The following is a 24,419-nucleotide window of genomic DNA, read 5'->3' on the forward strand; positions in this document are numbered from 1 at the left end:
AGGAGCTGCTGTGTCAGTGATGAGAACAGAGTCAGAGCTGGAGGGATTTTCTCTGTCTGTCTCATGGAAACACAGAGAGCACCACGCTGACCTTAAGATAATGTAAAGACTTCTCAAAACCTTCAGTCAAACACTCCGCCGACCTGTAATTCCTCTGGGTGACCTCTAATCTCTGGTATGCTCCCTTCAGCTTGTTTTCTGTTGGCTGGGTTAAAGGTCACAACACTGTTGCCTAGTTTCTTTTACCTTATCAATAAGTTCACACCAGACAACTGACAGGACTTCAAAGATGAGGTTTCTCGTGTTTTCTGAATTGTAGTTAAAGATGCTTTTGTAACTTCTGAAGGTTTTTAAGCGAGGCTCGTCCTTCTAACCAGTCACTAAATTCCAAGTATTTCTGCTCAGTTTTTCTGCAACCTCATCTCAATTTCAACAATCTATTAATCTGTTAAAGAGTAAGAATGAACTAAAGCGCAAGGAAGGTGAAAACGATCACACCATGAAGGTCAAAGGTCATATGTGTGATGATGATGATTATATTTAATAATAGAGTGCTGTATCTCTTGTAGTATATTTCAGAAGATTAGATTCCTCTGATACACAGATTGAAGTAAACCCACAGTATGTTCATTCAGGTCTTGATGAGGTGTGGCGAGTGCCATGGAAAGTTCACACACACACACACACACACACACACACACACACACACACACACACACACACACACACTACACACACACAGAGTCCTTCCATTTCCCATCAGAGGTGGCACAAAACAATCTCCCCCGGCAACAAGCACTGGGATACGGTTGCTATAGCAATACTAAGTACTCTCTTCCTCCTGGACTTGAGTTTACCTGAGTGTTATAATTAGAGGTGTGTGTGTGTGTGTGTGTGTGTGTGTGTGTGTGTGTGTGTGTGTGTGTTTCTGTGTGTGCGCAGGAGGTCATAGGGAACAGAATGTGAATACACACATACAGAAATCCCCGGGGTATCTCCCAGAATAGCCTCAGCATGTTTGTTTGTCTGTTTGAGTCCGTGTTTCTGTCTGTCCATCTCTCTTTCTGTTTGTCCTTCTGGTTTTTCTCTCTGTGTTGTATGAAACCCTAATGCTGGAAATGTACTTGTTCTTGTACTTTAAAGCCCTAAAGCTTATTGTCTCGATTAACTTCTTTGCTTCAGCGGGGATGAAAACATTTACATTTAGTCATTTGGCAGACACTTTTATCCAAAGCAACTCACAAGTGAGCTACAAGGCAAAGGCAGGTTAAGTGTAAGGAGGTCTCGCCTAAGGACCTCTGCTGGAATTAGGCCACAGTCGGCCACATGGAAAGCAGCAATCTTACCACAGCCGTGAAAACAGTTTTGTGTATTTCATAGGATGCTTTTGTTCTCCTAGGTGGTTCACATATTTCCATTCACTAGTAAAGATTAAGTAATATATGAATAAGAGATGATTGAGTTTTTGACTGTCTTTGATAAACTCAATTATTATTTTTGTCTAAATTTTTTTACTTTTTTTCTTAGTTTGTTCCTGATTTCATCTTGAATATTTATTAGATAATGAATATTATAAGGTTTTGAAAGTTTTCAGTTCGTAACAGACAGGTATTAGGTAATACAAGTACTGAATGAACAAAAGTATGATTTCATAAATATGTAAGTTAATGAAACACAGTTTGATATGTGGTGATATAGACACAGTTCAGTCAGTGCAGTTTAAAACACTCATTAAGAATCTTATCACAACTCTAAATAATCCAAGAGTTTATGTCTTGACTTTGTTGTGAGAGGCTACACTAGCATCACAGCTCGAGTGGTCCAAACATGACAGTTAGTAAATCTGTCACTGTGTAGATGAAGAAGAAATACGATTAACCACCCTGTACGTGATGTGCTGTATATATGTGGTCATGGTGTCACTGTGTCAATCATACAGTAAGTTACCCAAGTAAACAGCGCTTATGTATCCATACTCTGAATTTTTTTTATTAATCTCAACTCTTTGCCAATAAGTCAGTCAGAAACAGTGCTCAATATAAAATCAGTTCTTCGTGTTTCTTCAGAAGAACATGTCGTCAGCCAGGAAGACACTCCATGTCTATTGGAGGTTACATGAAACACGTGACCCGCTAGTGTTTTTGACGCCTCACTGTCCGATTCTTCTATCTCTAGGGCTCTGGATTGTATGTAATCGCTGTGCATAGCGAACACAGTGAACAGCACGTGTTGAACCAGCAGCGTTTGGATGCTTGGCATTAGTGTTGCTGTGAAAGCAGAGACATATATAGTGACATAATGACGTGGCTCTATCTCCTGTGGAAAAGCAAACCGGTTCTCAGAAGGGTTGTGAGTTCATGTTGGTCATGAAGGGATATGTGACGTGTTCGGTTTTGAACAACAATAGACTTTGTGGTATATTTTTTAAATCTACTCTGAAGTATTTTCTTATTGTGCTGTACTTATTAAATTGAATTAAATATGGTGTATGTGCATTTGAATCTTGTTGCCACCACACCAGCAGACTGTCTGATGGTGTGTGTGTGTGTGTTGGATGGATGATGCAGGTGTGTAAGTGCTGGGCTGAGGGGCCCCCTCTAGTGTGAGTGGGGGGTCTGAAGTGCCGTCCCTCCATTAACACAGACAGAGGTGTGTGTGAGAGATAACTTGCGGCTCTCACGCTCTGACACCTCACACACGCACACACACACTATACACTCAGCTTACTGTCTGCGTTTCCAAAACCTCTCGCACACACTCTTTATGTCCTCAAGCTCCTTAAACACACACACACACACACTCACACACACTCACTCAGTCGACCCATCATACACACTTCACATCTACTCTCCCCACTCAACATGCCACCATGTTGACTCACTTGCCACGAGATTGGTGGATGGATGGATGGAAGTGCAGGAATGACACACACACATCACATTGTGTGTGTGTGTGTGTGTGTCTGGTGGATGCCGTGGGCCTTGCTCAGGGTTGGTGTCACTCTGACTGGCATCAAGATGACTGTCTTTATGTGATGACTAGTTAGTCATGTTTCGTGTGTGTGTGTATGTGATGACTTCATCCTCAGCGTTATCCTCGTCCACTGTGTGTACTCCCTCTACTTGATTTTGACCGTCATGCTTGTAATATCAGCTGCTCAGAATTCTCTCATCAGCTGCTCTTACGGTTTAACTCGACGTCTTCATTGAATTAGCATTGACTGTTGTTACTGTAATGTTTGTACCTGCAGCTCTATATGATTCTGTTATCTGATTCCCATTAAGTGACTGTTCCGTAAAACTTAAATCAGCTGCCAGCTAGATTTCTTTTTTTTTTCATTTACTTTGTTAAAATTGATTTCAGGCACCATAGTGTTTGGACAAGCAGCTACTCAGCATTTCATTATCACATTACAACATACATATTTGTTTTTACCATCATGGCAGGATATTATACATCCATGTGTATTTCTATTGCATGCCATTAATATTAGATTATCTGCATTTTCTCATGTCGTAATGTTTAGATAAGCAGCTGATAATTGTTGATAGATTTCTATCAGACTGACATTATGCACTTTTACGGTAAGCTGAAATCAATTTCTCTTATTCTACTGCAGATATTAGTAGCTGCATTAGTCGATGGTTCTCTATCTGCAATATTTATTAGTCAATCAAAATTGATTGTTGTTGTCATTACTGTAATGCTTGGATCAGCAGTTTGTACTCAAGCTGTTTTTGTTTGGTTCTTACCGTAATGTTTGGACAAGTGGTGCAGTGAGTTTGAATGTTTTTATTTCATTTAAGTGAGTGATGTTATTGTAATGTTTGTTTAAGCAGCTTTTTACTGTAGCTTTTGATTTAGGGGATATTTGTTTTGTTACCAGAGTGTTTGGAATCTAGTAATTATGATCAGTTTTAGTGGTGGTAGCAGCATCTGCTTCTTATAATAACTATCATCTGTTTCACAATGTAGGGTATAAAACTGCTTTTGATTTCATTGTATTGTTTTGCTATTCATTTATTTTTCCCTGGCTGAATACAAACAAAATAATTTACAGTATAAAGATATTACTTTAATAAATTAAGTAGGAGCTTCCATTTCTACCATTTCTGGTTCTCAAAGACTTCCTCTTAGTTTTTCTGAATTTGCCATTTGACAGAGCTACTTTAAAATTTAAGAGAAGAGCAATTCCCTTTTTAAAACTAATGTTTGGTTTGTCCATTCTAGGCTTCTGTAAAAACATGCCAGCCTCCGTGAAAGGGCCCTGCTCCCTATGTATATGAGGCTCATTCTAAGCTAATGAAAATGTAACAGCTATTATTACTTAATATACTAAAAGAAAACATTATTTTAGTGCAAACTTTGGTCTAAATGTTTATTCCTTGTTCTGCTGTCACTCAGCTGCATTATGTAAACCTTATATAACCAGATAGTTTATTTACATGTGGCCTTAATGAATTACCATTACCAGCTCCCACCAAATGTTGTGTAGTAAGGTGATAATAAATACAGGCGGGCTGGTGATGATTCAGTGGGAGCCGCTGCTTAAAAGCTTCCCAGCTGCTGAGGTGGCCCGGCGGCTGAAACTCATCTGTGAGTCAGAGCTTTGTTCAACCAGGGGTTTGTTTGTGCTGCAGCGTTTGAGATTTTGTTGCGGTCTTCCTCAAACCCCGCCACTCACTCCAAGCCTTTAGTTCTATACATTTTTACCTCAGTTCATCTCAATGTACAGAACCCGTTAGTCTTCAACTTTTATCTGCACTTTGTTCCTGTTCTTGCAGCTTACAGTAAACTTTAAAAGTGCTTTTTCCTATAAAACAGAGGCATCAAATCAATTTGATCAACCTGTAAACCTCTGACCTCTCTGACCTCATGTTTGGTAATGCTCAACTGATCTTAGTGAAAACTGACTTCAGTGGGTCTTCGACTGTGACTTGTGATGGGCAGATAGGTTGTCATGTAGAGATGACAGCTGAGCTCGTCGTCTCAGCTGTAAAGTGCAGCAGCCATTCCTCCACTGACCAGCGTGCCACCGATGGGACTGCTGTACATCAGCGGATCAGATGTGACTGTGTGGGTGGTGATGAATGCGATAGGATATGAATGCGGAATATCAATTATGATGAATGTCGTCCCTGTGTTATCTGCTCCGTCTCCGCTGTGACACGTGTGGGTGGGTCCCGCTCACACGGCGATAACAAGACTTCACTCATAGACACTTATGAGGAAACGGAGCTGGTGCCTGTGCCAGGGATGAAAAGATATGTTCACTTACTGATTGAAATATCTCAGCTTTTAAAGGTTTTTGCACAAACCTGTAGTGTTAGATTAGAGAGAAACAGTATTCTCTGTTACATAATCACCCACCCCCTAATCACTTGATGGTTGGCATCTTTAAAATCTTCAAAACCAGATCCTGAAAATCCCAAAAAATATGCAGCTACTTGTGTTGGTGACGAGAGAAAATATTGAATTGTTTTCAAAGTGTTTCACAGCTCATTCTGTTTGGCAGACATTAAATAAGGACGTGTGTTTGTGTGTGTGTGTGTGTTTCAGAAAGTGCCCAGATGGGTTTAACTGTCTGAAGACAGGAAGGAACCCAAACTATGGCTACACCAGCTTTGACACCTTTGGGTGGGCCTTTCTGTCCCTGTTTCGCCTGATGACTCAAGACTACTGGGAAAACCTCTACCACCAGGTAATGTTTATGGAAATGGGCAGTTTTGGTTACAGCATGCACAGATATGTCGATATTAATGAACATATGATAAGTACAGTTTAGACAGTATGGTAAGTGTACAGATGGGACTTTCCTGATGTATTAATATGAGTTCACATTATTCCTCATACTTCTAAAAGCCGACTGCTATTTAGCTGTCAACTACCAGGAGAACTACTTCACTTACTGTTGAAAGTACAAAAGTTTTTCTACCTAATTTGCAGAAACTGGATCTTTGAAATAATAATAATAATAATTCAGTTTGGTACATTGTTAATATTTCTTGGAATCTATTACTAAAAAATTAATTTTTCCATGTCTCTTATGAATCATTTGCTTCTGTGTGGAAGATGTCATAGAAAGTAATTACTAAATACCAGTTATTTTTTAGAAAGTTGGTCTGTCATGATGTCTACTTTTTAATTACCAAAGTTTTGTCCCTAAAATTAACACAACAAAAAATATTTAAAAGACTATTTTATGCCAATGATATAATGAATAGAATACTATTGTAAGTACAGACTTCCACCAAGCAATGAACTTCTCAGCAACATCGTAGATCAGATTTTTACTGCTCTGACATGATGCCAGAATGGGTGGAGCCTTTCTGTAACATGAATGACCTACTCTCTGTACGCTCCCAAAACACCTCCACAGATGCTGCACAGCTGCTCGTACTAATTTTCGTTGTTGTTAAATAATTTTATTAAATATAAAAATAGTAGTATTTATATTTAAGAGTAGTCTAATACATACTTTAATATTAGAAATGTGTAAACAGCTGTGTCGTCAAAACAAAACACATGTTTCTGCTCTGTTGTCTTCTCCAACATGCATATTACCTGTATAGAATATTCATTTTGTGTTTTGACCTGTCTGTGTGTGCAGACGCTGCGTTCAGCTGGTAAGACCTACATGGTGTTTTTCGTGGTGGTGATCTTCCTGGGCTCCTTCTACTTGATCAACCTCATCCTGGCCGTGGTCGCGATGGCGTACGAGGAACAGAACCAGGCGACCATCGCAGAGGCCTGTCAGAAAGAGCGAGAGTTCCAGCAGGCCATGGAGATACTGAAGAAAGAGCAACAGGTAAACTGGCTGATGATGATGTACTGGGATGGTCTGAATGGATCTGACCTCGATTTAGTAGTTACAGTGCTGCTACAGAATTTACATAGGATCCGTACAGCCCCAGACAGGGTTTATACATTTCATCACAGAAGTTCACAAGTTGCTGCATTACTGAGAAATAAGGTGAAATAAAACAATCTAAGTTTGCACCACTATACAGAAAACAGGGGGAAAGTAAAGAAAAACATCAGTGATTAACTTTATTTTATACCGTCCGTTGTTATGTTTAAGTTTTATATTAATATTTATGAGTCATAAATTCTTTTTACAGTGTAGATGTACTTTACTTAAAAGTTAAATGTGCCAAAAGTTGGGTGTGAATTCAGTGGAAACCAACTATTCATGGTAAAAAATGATTTGACCTGTCACTGGGGGGCGGGCTAATCAGAGCAAGAGGGAGAGACTTTATCGGCTCTGGGTACCTCTGCTAATTGCAGGGAAAAATAAAGCTCTTCATGAGAAATTGAGGCCTGTTTCTAGTTCTAGTTTAACAACAGATTTGTTTCATAATTCATTTGTCACTGAGTGGAGGAAAAAAACAATATGAGACGGTGAGAGTGGGGAGGTGGGCTGCAGAAGCTCATGTTAAATAATGACAGGAAATAACTGCAGAGCTGCACATGTGCATTTAAAATGGTGATGTGGGAAAGCCCAGGTGTCTGTTGGGAAATCTGAGAACACCCTGGCTCCTCATAACAGGCTTAGGTGGAAGTTTTGTCTGAAAGCCGTGGTCCAGCTGTTATGTCTGCTTATGTAGCTCCACTAGTCCCATCAGTACAGTAGTAAACATTAATATCAGTAAAGGGACACATACAGTATCTGACTCAAGTGGCTTGTTAGACAACTCAGTCGTTCAACCATTTTCACTGTGTAACACCATCAGCGACTGGCTAACTTTAAAGATACTCACTTCCTCCATCAGGTTGCTGCCCAAAAGGCCCTCGACTCGGACTCGATGATGTCACCAGACCTCTCACCCTTTGGCCCACCTCTGGACACTTTGGAGGAGCGGCGGCGGAGCCAAGCCCTGGTAGGAGCAGCTGATGTGGAAGCAAACCTGTCTGAGGAAAAGCTTCTGCAGGTGGACATGCTGGACGGGGGGAAGGTGAGGGAAGAAAAATGTCAGTCATTCAATTTGATCGCAGCAATATTTCACAATAACCAACATGTCCTGTGTCCTCTCTTCCTCCTCCAGCCTCTTCACCCCCTCCTTGCTCGCTCCTTTTCTACGAGGACTCGGCGAAGCAGTCAGGTCTCCTCCATTTTTAACTTCCGTCTGAGGAGTCGGGGGTCAGAGGGAGAGATGGCTGATGACGAGTACAGCGTCCCAGGTGATGTGGTGGAGGGAGTCGGGGGCCGAACCTACAGTGGTGGAACTTTCAGCAGCATCCTGCCCCACCCATGGCCAAAACGTCGACCGAGCACCTACAGCACAGCCAGCAGGAGCTCCCAGGTGAGCGGCACGTGCACAAATTTGTTGGTGCACCCCCTGCTAAACCAACACATACTGTAAAAACAACTTTTTCTCGATTTTTTTATAATCAAAAACAAAGGTTTTAGATAAAGTAAGATTTATTTTAAAGACATTTTGGATTAAATTAGATAAATCGAGGAATTTAGATTATGACATTAAGGTTGTCAGATCCTGACTTAATTAAACTGTAATTAAAATACATATTGATGAGACAGATCAGAGATTATATAAGTAGATTCATTTAGTAGTACACATAGTCACATTTTTGAGATATGGCATGAGATCAGATGATCAGTAATACAGCAGTAGTATTACAGTGTGTACTCTACATGTGTGTTTTCAGGTATTTTATCCAACTCTAAATATCAATGGGAAGCTATTTGTTGCCATGGACCAGAACGGGGTTTCCCCACCGCCGATGCAGGGACAGCTGCCTGCATGCACAATGGAGAAGGTCAAGGAGGAAAGTGTGAGTATGGTGCCCTGAGTGAGTGTGTGTGTCTGTCACAGTGGAAACAATGGTGGAACCTGCAGCCATCCAACACTCAGACATCTGAATTATGAATCAGCGCTTTGCATAACTCCACTCTGATATCATGGGCTAAAGACGCACGCGTTGATCTTTTTATAGTTGTGAAGACATAATGCGTTCCCCGCGTTCTTATTATGACCCTACGACCGATTCCTAATTTTAATCTTAACCTTAAAGTAAAGTCTTAAGCTGCAAAGAGCTCTTTGAAGTTATGAGGCCAAAATGTCTTTAAAACGATGGAACTGAACTAAAGTCTGCTCATGCAACCACAGATGATACGCACATACACACACACACACACTCAGATACCAGGTCAGATAACCATGCTGTGGTATTCCCCCCCATCTACACACACACACACACACACACACACACACACACACACACACACACACAGTGCCACTGTTATGGCATCATGGTCTAAAGCCACACATAGCAGCACAGGGACGCCACTGAGGTGTCCTTCCTTTATCCACATACTCGCACATGGCAATGCTGGGAAAGCTGGTATCAGAGGAGGAGCTACAAACACAACTTGCCAAGTATGGGGAAAATTATGCGCGTGACATAAGATAAAAGGACTGTTTAAAAAACAACTGGTCATTTTAAAGAAGTTAACTAAATAAAATCAAATTTTACTGTTAAGTACCGGGTACTTGTGTTAAACTGAAGCTATAACAGAATCACAGTAGTTGACTGTATATGCTGTCAGGCCTGCAGGGGTTAAGGTTAAGGAGCTATAAATGTATGGATTACGTTTCCAGTGTTGGACCAGGGGTGCTACACTAACCTGTTGTATGAAACAATACTGATCAAACATTAATATCAATAGATTGATCTCACAGCATTTACAGCTGAAGGTCAGTGTTATCATTACCAGGTGATAAGTACATACTGCTAATGCTACAAACTCGCACTTCACATAGTTGATATTTTCTGTTGCTGTTAGCATCCTGTAAATCAGCTGAGTGCCTGGAAACACACACACACACACACACACTCTGAGTTATGTCTTCAACAGAGATGATAATCAGATCACACTGCGCTGTGTGACTCACTTAGCAAACACATGACAAAACAGTGAGGAAAACCTGTGTGTGTGTCTGTATGAGTGTGTTGATGCGTCGCAGTAACACAAACTCACACAGGAAATGCAGCAGCGACGACGTACAAGTCGTACTACTAACTCTTCATTTGCTGTCTGCATCTTCTTCTGCAATCTTCAAAAATATTGCAAGCAGAATATCAAATCATACTGTTATAATTTTATAACACAATAATTTAATAACAGAACTCTCAAACCTGCTGAAGCGCTGTTTTGTTCTAATTTGAGTTGTTGAAAATATAATGTTCATATTTTCTGATATTCCTAAACTCCTAGAAGATGTTTAAAATTTTACTTTTCATCTTTGGTTGGAGTTTTTCAGACAGCACCACGAGGTGCAGTTCAAATTATTAATCACCGTTTAGGCCTTGAGTCACACAGGTTCACTTTCAAAATGTGCACCTTTGCAGCCTTCGCCTCCCTGAATGAGCTGCCAGCCATTTTATGCTGAGGGCTGCCCCGCTCTAGATCTGCCAAAACACAAAAGGGAGGTGTAAATATAGACCCATTCAAAATATGCAAGAAACATACAACAAAAATTCCATAAACATAATACAACCATCTAATCATATGAATCATCTCAGTAAGTAAATGTAATCAAAGTGAAGTCCATAGGTAAAGAAGAGGAGCGTCATTACATGGTTCTTTAGGAAGTTATAGCAAACAAGTTATTGAAGAGTTTCATGGATTCATATTTGGTCCCTGTTTGGACCGGTGTCCCTCTAACGAGTGTGTGGGTCTAGGCTTCTGTGGGCTTGTGTGAACCTTCAGATAGCTACACGGTACTTTCTCAGAGGTGGTCTCAGTTTTATATCTCTCACAGAGGAACCTTAGAAAGCCTGGAGCGGCTGAAAGTCAGACAGATCCATGTCATAAGGGATTTTATTTATTTTAATACTTGTTTACAGTTGTGCCTTTTCCCCATCAGGCAGCAGGTTAGAGTATCATCAGGACGAACACAGCAGCTCCACGCCTGGAGGTGTGCAGTCACCTTCACCTGCTGACAACCTGCCCCTAGTCCTACACCATTATATAAGAAGAAGCAGGAGAAGGAAAGGGAGAGAGTAGCGTGTCCTCTTTATTAGGTACACCTCTACAGTGTAATGCAATCCAGTTTAATTATTTAAAAGTTTTATAGTGACAGTGGTGATGTTGTGTACTAGACTGCATTACATTAAGAGGCGTTTTCCTTCCCTGTGTGTAAATGGAAAAGAGCTGCCATAAAAACACCTGTCAGTATAATGTAGTCCATTACAACAATGTACTGAACATTATGAGCTTCATGAAGATGGATCTTATTGCAGAGCTGCATTCGACTACAGTTTAAAGTGGCCACTTAGTGTAGCAGCCAGTAATAAAATAAGTTTGGGCAGCTCTCTTTTCATATAAAATATAGTTTACAGTCGCATTTGCACTGAAACCCTTTGTCCAAATGTTATGGATGGAGATTTATATAACATATTTGAGTTTGACTTTGTAGACATGGTGTCATGTTATTTCAAAGCCCAACTGTGCTTAATGGATTAGTTAAAGTTGTGCAGCAAATATTTTACTTGTACTCCTTGGTATGTACTGTATACTAGTATGTCTATGTCTTTTAATTCTACCTTTACTTCAACATCATTCAGATCAAGTGAAGCGTTGTTGTAAAGATAAAAGTTTATCATTTATTACATTTGTTTAACTGCATTGTGACCAACACAAGCGAAGTTAATACTAGTGTGATAGCTAAAGGTTAACTTTAGCATCCTACATTCAGTTAATAAGAATCGGAACATGCCATGTTATTACTGGTCAGCTGTGTCCAACACAAATGTGTTGGATGAGTCCTGTTTGGATGTTTGCTCGTAAAGCCAGGAGCAACTTGTGTACAGACGCTGTAATTCACCAGTGTGCTTGTTGTGCCTGGTGTTAGTGTCGCCGGGAAAACGATGGTGAATAAAGACGTATACGGTGGTGTGGCTCTGTGGTGACTCTCCACCCCAAACGCAAACCTGTTGTTAGAAGGTTTGCAAGATTAGAGCAGCTGATAAGAGATTTTAATTTTCTGTCCATATTTAGCTAATAATCAACTGGAGAAACAACATCAGACCCTAAGACCTTCATTCTCTGAATGATAGAACAATTCGCTGATTTGCTCAATACACAAAGAAATGTACTGAACTTATCTGTTTCCACGCTGAACGCTGCTGTAGGAAGGAAAAAAAAATCTCATATTCTAACAAATAACTGATCGAAACTTCTTGCACAGTTTTGAAAAGCAACTTCACACTGAAACACGGACCACTAAATAGAAACTGCAGGGGCTGTGTGGGAGTTCAGAGCAGCTCCGAGTTTCATGTTTTGACATAAAGAACTATTTCTGCTTCTTTGTGTCCATGAAGAACACGAACCTGTCGTCCTGCTGCTCAGACTGATGGAGAGACGAGTGGGAGGAGGGAGCACACGCGTAGTTGCCGCGGAAACATTGCCATAGCAACCCACAGCAGCTAACAGAAGCTAAATTGTGCACAGCTGGCTGCAGTGTGTGTGTGTGTGTGTGTGTGTGTGTGTGTGTTTCCCTGGTGCTTCCCTGCCTGGCACACAGACGGGATGTAGGCGTTGTCGTGGGCGTTGACCTTTAAGGTCCATGTGTTGCGTCTCATTGGAAGAACAGTTAGCAGGAAATGTTGTGTAATCACACCTGAGCAAATGAGGTTTATCCAGGTTCGTCTCTAAACTCTCCAGAGCCCACTGTCAGGAGCCGAGCACTGTTCAAACCTACAGAGCTGTGTTTACAGTGTAGTGACGATTACAAGGGTTTTATGAAAATGTGTACAAACTGATGTGAAATATTCCATTATTGGCTTTGGAAACGGCTTCATTTATAGGGCTTTCATTCACATCACATGATCTTCATCAGTACATTTAGTTTTCCCAGTTTCTTCAATACTGGCACATCCAGGTGTTCAAATTGATTTTTTCCTGGGCAAAGATAACACAGGCATGAAGTCCCTAAAGACAACAGCATATATCTTATTGTACCCATGATACTTATCTGATAATATAAATAATTTGAATACTACAACTGCACAATTTATATAATCGCTAATAGATCCTTAAACTGAAGTATTCTTCTTTTTAACTGGTGCATTTTCTCTTTCATATGATTCTTTTATGAAGAAAAATAAAATCCTACCCCCTTCATATGTAAAATTATTTGTCCATTTTGTTTTTCTGCAGCATTAATGGTCATCTTGTGCTTATACTGCTGCATCACTGTGTGATACAACAGCTAGAAAACAGCTGTTAAACTAAGTCCGGCCCACAGCCTGTAATGTTTTTTATTGTTCTGCTTTTTTTTGTCCTGCTAACAAGAAGAAAGAGATTAGTACAACTACTTCATATCCACATCGTGGTGGATGTGGTAGCAGGCAAAGTGACCCAGGTGTCTAAATCCCAAGCCAGCCAACGTATTTGTATTTTCTAAAACGGCTAAGCTGGTTCAGCTAGGAGATCCTGAGACTCTCTCAGGCCTGATGAGACTTATAATCCCTCCACTGGGTCTGCCCCCTCCCACCTGCACATGCTTGGAAAACCTCCACAGGGAACCTTCCAGGAGGCATCATGACCAGAGCAGTACTGAGCTGTGTGAACCTTTTTTTCTGTCCTTTTTTGGTTGTTGCTACCAAGAGCTATGTGGCGCTGAAGTATGTGGATGTTGAGAGCTGTTGAGTTACAGTAGTATTACAGTAGTATACTGTAATTAAAACCTTTACTCTGAACTGAAGTCAGGTTTTAAGACGAGAGTTGAGTCGATAAGTTCCACCCTCAAAAAGAATAACGGATACATGAAAATTATGAATTAATTCTTTAAGTGAGACAGAGTTACACACACACACACACACACACACACACAGCGGTGACACACTGATTTCTCAGATTTATTGAACACCAGTCATCGCCTGCTTATTTGTTACCGTGGTGATATGAAGTGCAGCCACACAAAACATACCTAGAAATCACCTCACCAGGTTTGACCTAATGTGTGTGTGTGAGGATATTTAGCTGGTCCTCACAATTAGAAGTGTGTTTGAAGAGCAATCTCGGGGTAAAGACGAGGTTTTAGGGTTATAGAATAAGGTTTTGGGTTGAGTAAAGTTTACGGTAAGGCAGTTTGTTGTGAGGGTTAGAGTTAGAGTACGACAGTCCATGATGAATTAGGTGATAAATTAAAAATTAAAACAGATTAGATTAGCTTGGCCTACACTACAGTAGGGGGCTAGGGAATGCATTATGTCAGTGTTCTCACACTGACTACCATACAAAAGTGTGTGTTTGTGTGTGTGATGCTGTCACCACAGCAACAGTTAAGTGGATCATCACAGCTCATCCTTATGAATGAACCTTGAATATGTGTGTTGGTGTCTGTTACAACCTTCATGTCTTCATGAATGTGTGTGTGTGTGTGTTTTCTGTGTGTTCCTCTAAGAAGAAACCTTGTTCCATGTAAACAATCAACCCTTCTCTCACTTCCCACCTCAGGTCCCCACGTCTACTACGGAGCTCAGTACGATGCTGTTACCTCGGCCTTCGTCCACACAGGACTCGGAGCGGAGGGGGAGGGCGCTCAGCGCTGCTAGCTACCTCACAGATGCCATGGAAGGTGAAGAGCAACATAAACTTGGTTAAACCTCTGTTCAAAGGTTTTAACACAGAAACAACAATTAGATCAGGCTATAAGAAATCCAATGGTTAACACATTTAAGTTGAATCTGTATAAATGACCAGTTAATCAAAGGTCTAATCAGCTTAAGCTCATGATACGACACCGTTTTGGCGGTAAGTATACACAGAAATATAATTTTAAACAAACCAAACAAAAAAAATGCCCTCAAGGAAGTTAATTCATTTTTAAGTTAATATTAAAGTTCACACAAAAAGGGGGTAAAAATCATTCCTGCTTATGTCTTGTATGGGTTTTTTTTTTTTTTTTTTTTACTTCTTAACCTCCCAAACTTTAGTTCACTATCCTAGAAAATTACAGACTGCTAATTACGGAATATTTACACAGCAATTGTTTCACAATTTAAATGCCATCAATTGCTGTCAAAACAACCTGAAATTGTAATGGAACTAGAAATGTTACGTTTATGTTTTATATGTAGATAATTAATATTATGTATGATACTATATTAATATACAAATTCTGAAATTGTAATCATCTAAAGTAAATTTTAATCTTTTTCATACTTGAAATGTCATAAAACCATATTTTCAATAATAATATAATATTGAAGGTAAATTATGCTAAATTAATAGATTTAAAAACTAGATATATGATTTATTTATTTATTTTTTACAATATTGGGTGAATAGTGCACAGATTTTCATGTATTTCTATTAAAAGTTTCAACTTACTTCACACGCTGTCCAACTTTCCAGATTATTGTTTAAAACTTTCACTTATTTAAATTGTGGAACATTTACTGCATAATTATTATGTAGTTATTATTATTATGCAGTTTTTAAAAATGGCTCTTTGCTCCAAAAAAAAACAAATTCACCTAATTTATTGTATATTTGGTAGGACACAGAAATCCAGAGACATATGTTAAAACCACTGGGTTTGTGGCACTGCTAGGACTTTAAAACATTTGTTTTGTTATTTGCATGAACCAAACCTTAAACATTTTTTGAATCATCCCAACTGCCTTTTAAATTGGTACCTTCACTTCCAGCAGCCATTATTTTATTAGTTTATTCCCATCAAAATGAATTTTAAAAACTCGGTTGTGCTTCTGCTGTGTTTGTAATTATGTGTTAATAAGGAACTGTAACCTTGTCTGACTTTTTACCTCACGCTGTGTACTTCAGCGTATCCATGTTTCCCTTCACTGGGTGTTTGTGTGGTTGTGTAACCATCTATTTGTCTGTGTTTTACATCCAAGTGAGTCTATTAATGCTTCTGCGTATACATGAATGCTTCCGGTCTCTCTGTGTTCTTGTGTAATGTGTGTCAATACAGGGTTGTGGAACCGTGTGTGTGTGATTGTGTGTGTGTCTGTGTTGCTGCCCCAGCCAAACCCCAGGGGGATGCTGCCTTTGTTTGTGCGAGAGAGTTGGAAAAGCAGAGAGACATAAAGACAGAATGAAGTAAAAAAAAAAAAGAGAGGGAGAGCGTTATCCTGTTTTCCCTCATTAACCGTGACATAATTCCAAGTTCCTGTGTGTTTGATGATATTCATGCATTAGATTTGTGCGTTCATGTCTGTGCATATAAGCATTCATGTGTGTTGTGAGAACATGCCTGTGTCTGTGTGTGTGTGTGTCTGTGTTAGGTCTGCTGAGTCACTGTCTCTCTCCTCGCCGGTGGCTGCTCTTAGAGAACAGATCATTATACAGGAAAATACAAAAACCCAGTGCTGTCCTCCCTCCATCCATCTGTACACCCTTCATTCCTTCCTTCTCTCCTGCCTTTGTTCCTTTTTATCTTTCCTCGTTTTTCTGTTTCTGTGCATGTATTTATTCTGTAAGGATTCAACATCACTTGTTTGTTTTGTGTCTTTTTATTTATGGATCATATCTGTGTTTTTGACAATCAGAGTTTAGATCAGGACTGTGAGTGCTCACTGACTCCTATAAAATAACAAAAGGTGGTAGGAGACACATTGTGATAGACACATAGTATCTTACAGTAAGTACGTTTTACGTCTCACAATTTTGAGAATGTTATAAAATGGTCAAGAAAATACACACGAGGGCTTAAACGAATCTTAAACTGAGCTGACAAATATTCAAAATAATGAATACATTTACTTCCTTCTTCCTTCCATCACTCTTTCCTCTTCTTTTCTTGTCCTCGCCTTCATTCTGTCTGCAAGAAAATTAATAATTTCAACACATGAAATGTGTCTAATTTTTATCAAATCTAAAAATTTAGATGCCTGCTTTAATTCTGCCCTTGACCTTTAGCAACATGTGATGTTTCAGTGTAGACACTGTCCCACTGGTGCACTTTTCCTCAAACTCTGTAATGTAAGTATAACTTTGGTCATTTTCTAAATTAATAGTATTTTCAACAATCCCCCTACGGGCACTAAAACCAACAATGAATTGCTTCTACTCAGCTGCAATGTAATGTCTGTGCTGTAGCTCTCCATCGTTGTCCAAAAACAACTAAAAACACATTAGGCAGACACTGCTGTGCTAGGTCATGTACTCCTTTCCTGTACTCTCTTAAAATGTATCTTCCTAAGCAAATAAACTGCAACTTATTGCAATGCAATTATAACATCTATCTTCTGTAGTAAACGTTTTATGATGAACGTGATCGTATTTTGAATATGTTCTGATGCTTTCTTTTTTTTATGAAGCTGCAATCAAGAGAAAGCAAGTCGCAAGGAAGTGTCTGGGGTAGATCCAGGGTGTATAATGTGCAGGAGTGACAAACCACAGACACTAGTTTGCGTCTGCAGCACTGAGTCAGGTTGGGTTTAGACAAGAAAAACACTGGTTAGGGTGAAAGAAAGATCGAGATTGTTTATATTCTAATAAAATACATTGAGACAGATTTTTCTTAAACCAGCCCAGTCAGTTATTTATTAACTGATTCATTATCTTCATCTCTCCCATACTCTCCTCATCACTCCTTTAGATACAGTATCTATTCTTAATCTCTACTGAATTCCCTTCTCTCCGTTTGGTCTGTTTCGTTCTGGTCTGTGCAGAACTGGAGGAGTCCCATAAGAAGTGTCACCCCTGCTGGTACGTGTTTGCCCATCATTACCTGGTGTGGGAGTGCTGCCCCTGCTGGCTGAAACTGAAGCAGCTGGTCAAGATCATGGTGATGGATCCCTTCCTGGACCTGGCCATCACCGTCTGCATCGTCCTCAATACCCTCTTCATGGCTATGGAGCACTACCCCATGACTGACGAGTTCAACGGCATGCTCAGCATCGGAAACCTGGTAGGAAGGAGGGAAAAAATGGCCATGGTGCCAATTTTAATTGTTCAATGTGTTTGAATTTAAAAATGGGTACAGCTGTGGGTAGGGCAGGGATAGTCAGAAAACAAGCAGGGCAGACCGAAATTGACCAGCCCTGATCTAACGTCAGTGATAATGTCCTGACAATGTAAATTTAAAAAGAGGTAAAACTAAAAAAACTAGTGTTTACAAGGTAGTATTGCAGGATTCTGTCATATCCAATGGCCAATATAGGACCATTAACAAGGTATTTGGTATCCAGCCATGATTCATAGTGCCGCATAAGGTTTTCCCATTTTCTGAGACATGGTGTTCTGAACATCTTGCCAACTTTTCCTGAAGAGGCAGAAGTGGAGGAGTCTCTTCACTGGGTGTTTAGTAAGCATGTGTGTGTGCAATGAATACTTCAGGCGAGTCGAGGAATCTAGGAGAAAAAGACTGTTTGGGAAAAAAGACTCTTGGACCTTTGAAACGGCCTCAAACCTTTTTGTACGATTTTGAAAACCTGAGGGTTTGGAGAGGAAAATAGCCACTGAGGTCTATGCTTTTGGGAACAGAAGTGTGTGTGTGTGTGTGTGTGTGTGTGTGTGTGTGTGTGTGTGTGTGTGTGTGGAGGGGAGGTGGGGGGGTGAGTTTCAGTATTAGAGTTGACATAAACGGGTCGGATAGCTTTAAACCACTGTGACTAACTCCAGTGTTTGACCCTGCAGGTGCGCTGATGATCTGACAGAAGCTGATAGGTTGATGCAATATGGTAATTGGTTCACCTGACGTGTGAAAGACCCATGGCCAAAATCACTATGCTGATCACATCTACACATACACACATACCTGTTGGGGGATGTCAGGTTTCCTCAGCTCAGGCTTCAGGCCACTGTACAAGGCAGAAAATGGTAATAAAGTTTATAAGTAGAAACTGTGGCTTTGGCCTGGCCTGCAGCAGTTGCGTTCAATCGGTGGGTCTGGGCCCAACGGTGGGAGATTTACATGGAGATTGACATAGTTTTATTAACCCTATGATTCCAGTTTGAACCAATTTCCATTATAGAGATAAACTGGTGTATCGATGGGTTATTTCTCATGGAATACGTTAACACAAACTTCAACCCTACATTTAGCTTCAGCCAGGTCATCAGACCCGGCTGAAAGTTAGATGAATGATTCTCTTCAAATTTGTGTGCAGGAAAAATGTAAATTAACCCTGCAGATTGGAAAATCCCTCCCTTAGTAGATACGGGGATTTCAGGCTCTATCTATTTCACGTTTTCCATGCCGCCCTTTCAACTGTCCTAAGAAAGAATGTCCACCATAGAGGCCACACCCATGGCCCATTTTGAGCATTTGAGGTGTCGTAGACACATGTGTAATCCTGATGATCTAATGACCTTCACAAGCCTGAAGAAGCTACTTAGATTGTGATTGTGATTGAGTTGAAAAGAAGTTGAGGTGCCATGGCTTCTAAATCAGTAAAGGAATGTAGCTTAATGCATTTCTTGTCAGAAATTATAGAACAGCACCTGACAATGTCTCTGCAACAGTATAAAACTACTTCATGTGGACTTTGGCACAGGTTCCTGCTACCAGCATGAAAGCCCACTCTGATTTAGCAGCCTTGACCTCCATTAAGACCTCAGTATGCTTAAATCAAATTTAACAGCATCTCAACTCTTGGGATTAAAGGCTATGTCAATCAGTTTTTCTCACTTTTCTGACACTATGTTCCAACTATTTTGTAGCATCCATGTGTCCAGACAGCTTCCACAACAACCCGATGACCATTGAGTTATCAGTACCAGCAGTTATACAATCTCCCTATACTGTTACTCTCACCCCGCCTGCAGTTTTATGTAGCTGTAAGTTTCTGCAGCGTTGGCAGTCCAAACTTCTTCTGCAATTCAATTTAGAAGCAGTTCAGGTCTCAGATAATGGCAGAGTCATGTCACTGGGATCCAGTTGCACTCTCAAGTTCTTTATAGGATCAAACCCTCTAATCCTCACAGATGTTTACATAGCATTTAGCTAGCCTTTCTGACGGACAGGAGGCCCTTTGCTGTATTTGTGTGTGTGTGTGTGTGTGTGTTATGTAAGGTCGTTTGTAGAGGATCATGTCAGGACATTACTGTGCTGACAGAATCAATGTCAGCTAATGCTTTCACTGGTGCTGTTGTTGTTTGTCATGTGCTCTTTAGCTTCGCTCTTTGGCTTTTACATATCAATAGTACCATGTGTGCAGAGATCTGCAGTACAGTATACATAGCATTTAGTGGAGGCTTTTATCCATAGAGCTACACTGTGCATTAAGTGCACAACATTTCCTGAGTGTATTTAACCTTGAATGTCTCTGATAGTGAATCCACACAGTATAGTTTGGCCAAAAACAGGTTTTGTTTGGTGGTTTTGTGCTAAAATTGTTGTTAGAAGGTTGAATTGTCATTCTGTTTTACTTCACTCGGCCTGATACACTTGTCATGTTGGTGATTAGTAGTGAGCGATGTCCCCATCATGCAGTTGCTGTTGCTAGGAAAGGTTAACTCAAGGTGGCTCATCACAATCAAAGAAACATGCAGGTGCCAAAGAGTTACACATGGAAACTGCTTTAAAGCTGCATCCGTCCCATCCACCCTTGTTGCTATTTCAACGGACATTTCCCTCACTCTGGCCGGAGAAGATGACATTGCTTCTCTTCATCCCACTAAAGAAAATCTGTGATTTGGCTCAGTTGTTTTTCCACCTTAGAAAATATGCACACAGCTCCCATTTACCTTGCTGAACACATCTAACAACCATCCAGAGGACTGGAAACAGGCTATGATACCTGATATACGGTGCTTTAAAACCAAATTTGTAGTGTTTAGTATTTGTACCTGTTCCCAATCTCTGAGTATAATTTTAATTCCATATCACATTTTGCTCAAGAAAATAGTTAATTTATTGTCAAGAATACAGCCCTAACTCTTGTCATGTGACTGTCCAAAGATCCAAGGGTGTTGTCACCCCACAATATTGCAGCACCCGACACGACACCCAATAGAAGACCAGTCTGAGCTTTCTCCAACCTATAAGCACATGTTCCCTGAAATGAAGTGACACTGGTAGAATATCTGCACATTACTTCTGCTGAGAAATCCACCACCTGGTCTACATGGTTTTCTACATGTATATACAATAGTATAAAACTACTTTATGTGGACTTTGGCACAGGTTCCTGCTACCAGCATGAAAGCCCCATCTGATTTAGCAGCCTAGACCTACATTAAGACCTCAGTATGCTTAAAACAATTGTTACAGCATCATAGTTCTTGGGATTAAGGGTTATGTCAGTCAGTTTTGTCCCTTTTCTGACACTCATGCCAACTTTATACAACATTTGACTATTAACAATTGATTCGGTTGATTATTCTATTCCATTATTCTATATTCCGACAATGACCACAGAGACTTATTTTCTGATTCAGGAACCCTATTAGTCTGAGATCACCCCTTCTTCAGTCTGTTGCAGTATAGGTTTTCTGGCACAACATGTCCCAGCAACTCACTGGTTACATTTACTAATGGCAACAACTGTAATTTTCAACACGAGACAGTCAGACTGGCTTCCCTTTCTCCAAGACCTCCATTTCCTCTAGAGGACTTGAGGACCTTTAAAATCTTCTTCATCTTCATCTTCTAGCAAGAAATACAGCACCTACAGCCTCCAATTTGTCTCCCAGACTTGTTAGTGTATGAATGAAAAATGAGCTGTAACCTCTGCTGTAATGAAGTTTCTTTGTAGAGAGAGAGAGACGGACAGAGGACGACGCAGGAGAAACTTATTGTTGGTGTCTGTGTGTTTTTGAGACTCTTGATAAAGGTGGTTGTTGGGAATTTACACACACAAACACATTTGATCCCCTGCTTGGAGGGTGCTAAAACCTGCTTTGTCTTTTTTCTTTTTGACTTTTTAATCAAAGTAAAGTACAATCCTCAAATAAATGTAATATTTTTTAAAAATACTAATGAACATTATAGATAAGTAATGTACTATTATAAAACCCTCTGAGACTGTATGTGTGCCGTTGCCCCGACCAGCCTGCACCCGCCGGTCATCGTGTGTTCGAACATTGGCGTGTGTGTGTGTGTGTGGCCTGGTGCTTACTCATTACATCTGCCTGGTTGTGACAAAACTAAGCACGTGTTTCTTTCCCTCTCTCTCTCTCTCTCTCTCACACACACACACACACACACACACAGAGTCCTTGTCATCCTCTCTTTGCTGATGTAACTGTTATTAGCGAGTGCTGATGTTGACATCCTCTGTTTGTGAGCCAACACACACACATACACGCACAGTGCTGGTCAGAGTAGTTTTTCATCCCTCAGTCAGTGAATCAGAGACTTTGCCTCTGCACAAACACACACACACACACACACACACACACAGTCCTCGGTGCTGAACTCAGTGTCTGAGCCTCAAACTAACCAGTCTGGATTTGTGATACATACACACACACACACACACACACACAAGTTTTTGGTAAGGAAGCAACCAAATCTGAAGCCCACACATCCTAACCCACCATAGTTCTCCATGAGCGTCCTGTTTCCTATTGAACAGCAGTCGAGGTTGCAGAATAAACTAAGATGCTACATTTGAATGCAAATAATCACAAAATCAGACATCAATCTATAGCGTTAAATGTTCTGCCATTATTGTTGTTATTATTTATGTGGAGTTGAGCAGAATAGCAGAACTTTGAGGATTCAGTGGTGAACAAATTAAACTTTCCCTCTATTCTTTGTAGTAAAATCAGATGTTCATTACTAATGTCTATTTAATTTTATGTCCGTGCTAAACACGGACATAAAAAGACGGAGCAGTAGGGACCCATAACGGACTGGTCAAAGCTATGTCATGGACCAGCCAGCAGTTTGTCAACAACAGTGAATGTTAGTGTTGAATTCAGTGTCTCAGTGACTGAAACTTATTTTTACTGACTCTGGCTCTACTACTCCAGTTGTAAACTAACCCTTTAATGAGGGTTAAATAAACATAAGGATAAACATTTTACCCAACAGATAATTTTAACAAAGCAGATCTGGATTTGTGAGTTTGACTACCAAAGCAGTAAACTAAAACAAGTTTCTATAAAATGTGCAACATTCATTTTATTTATTTAATCTTTTTTTCTTAAAAGCTAAGAGCAGTGATTAGTTGATGGTAAAGTTTTATTTTACAGTTTAGTTGACAAAGTGGCATTGTAAATCCTACTTTTAGCAGTAAACGTAAACTTTTATTGTCAAACTATACAGAGATTGTAAAATAAAACAAATAGCTCTAACGTTATAGTTTTTATAGCCAATATGATGAATAATGATAAAATGATAAAATACTGTAATGTGCTGTATACTGTAGCTGTGATGTGTTTGACTTCATTAACTTCTCTGAGTGGTGTCAACACATTGTTACACAAGCTCAGACCTCATAACTACCACAACACCACACTACACTACTATTATATATTATATAATTACCATTATACAGAAACCTCTGGTCACTCAGTTGCTGAGGCTGATATCACCAGTATGATCATTACTTCTGTTCTGTCAATTTGAAAGTCTGAATCTCCTACAAGCTGATTCTTTTTGTTTTTTATTCCAAGAGAACCTCCTTCATCAATACATCACACACTCACAGATGAAGTGTGTAAGAGAGACAGAGTGAGAGAGCGACTCTCTTCATGTCAGTAATAATAACAGCATGATTGTTGAGTAGCTAATCAACGCACTACAGAGTTAATGAGCCCATAAAAGAGGTGTGTGTGTGTGTGTGTGTGTGTGTGTGTGTGTGTGTGTGTGTGTGTGTGTGTGTGTGTGTGTGTGTTTGGGTGAGTGAGAGATAACCCCAGAAAAAGCCTCTGATTTTCTGCACTAGTGTCATCATGTGCATCATACACACACTTGCAGACAAAAATCTTTAGTCACAGTCTATCAAACCTCAAAACTCACTGTTTTGAGAGACTCATACATTCACACATACACAAGCAGAGAAAGACACAAACACACGTGTGTCACGTAGTCAGTGTCACATCGAGGATCCCCTCTGTCTGGAACAACAAGCAGGGAGAGGGGCTGCTGCTGTAAGAACACACACACACACACAGCGGAACAAACACATACTTTAAACACAGCAAACACACAGACGCACGTGAAATGTAAAGCAGAGGGAGGCAAAATCTGCACAAGCTGAGGTCTGCAGAGAGAGACAGAATGAGAGGCTTAAGAGATCAAACCAGAAGAGCAAACAGCTGAGAAAAGTGTTATTAGAATAAGTCAGAGTTTTTAGACACCAGCGTTGTTTTCTGCAACACACTGCACACTCCAAATTCAATCTTCACATATATTGAACGACCTCAATACATCATCTTTCCAGGTGCAACCTAGACACATACACACATATAAACCATGAGGCACCGATAACAATGTAGTGTGGGCATTTGTTTATTTATTTATTTT

General features: G+C 40.1%; 1 protein-coding gene across 3 annotated transcripts in view; it reads left to right on the forward strand.

Annotated features, from left to right (window-relative positions):
* The window catches only part of LOC113163497 (sodium channel protein type 4 subunit alpha-like), a 124,144-nt gene that overhangs the window by 47,899 nt on the left and 51,826 nt on the right, over window positions 1-24,419 (forward strand). For 2 of the 3 annotated variants that reach the window (XM_026362193.2, XM_026362192.2), the window contains exons 9-15: window positions 5,560-5,701; window positions 6,611-6,808; window positions 7,773-7,955; window positions 8,046-8,303; window positions 8,668-8,793; window positions 14,486-14,606; window positions 17,671-17,909. In XM_026362193.2, coding sequence (XP_026217978.1) covers window positions 5,560-5,701; window positions 6,611-6,808; window positions 7,773-7,955; window positions 8,046-8,303; window positions 8,668-8,793; window positions 14,486-14,606; window positions 17,671-17,909 — 1,267 coding nt within the window. Of the gene's footprint in view, window positions 1-5,559; window positions 5,702-6,610; window positions 6,809-7,772; window positions 7,956-8,045; window positions 8,304-8,667; window positions 8,803-14,485; window positions 14,607-17,670; window positions 17,910-24,419 lie in introns of all 3 variants that reach the window. The other variant, XM_026362194.2, reaches the window with a different exon arrangement.

Source organism: Anabas testudineus, chromosome 2, assembly GCF_900324465.2.
Source record: "Anabas testudineus chromosome 2, fAnaTes1.2, whole genome shotgun sequence".
In the NCBI taxonomy this organism is placed as follows: Eukaryota; Metazoa; Chordata; class Actinopteri; order Anabantiformes; family Anabantidae; genus Anabas; species Anabas testudineus.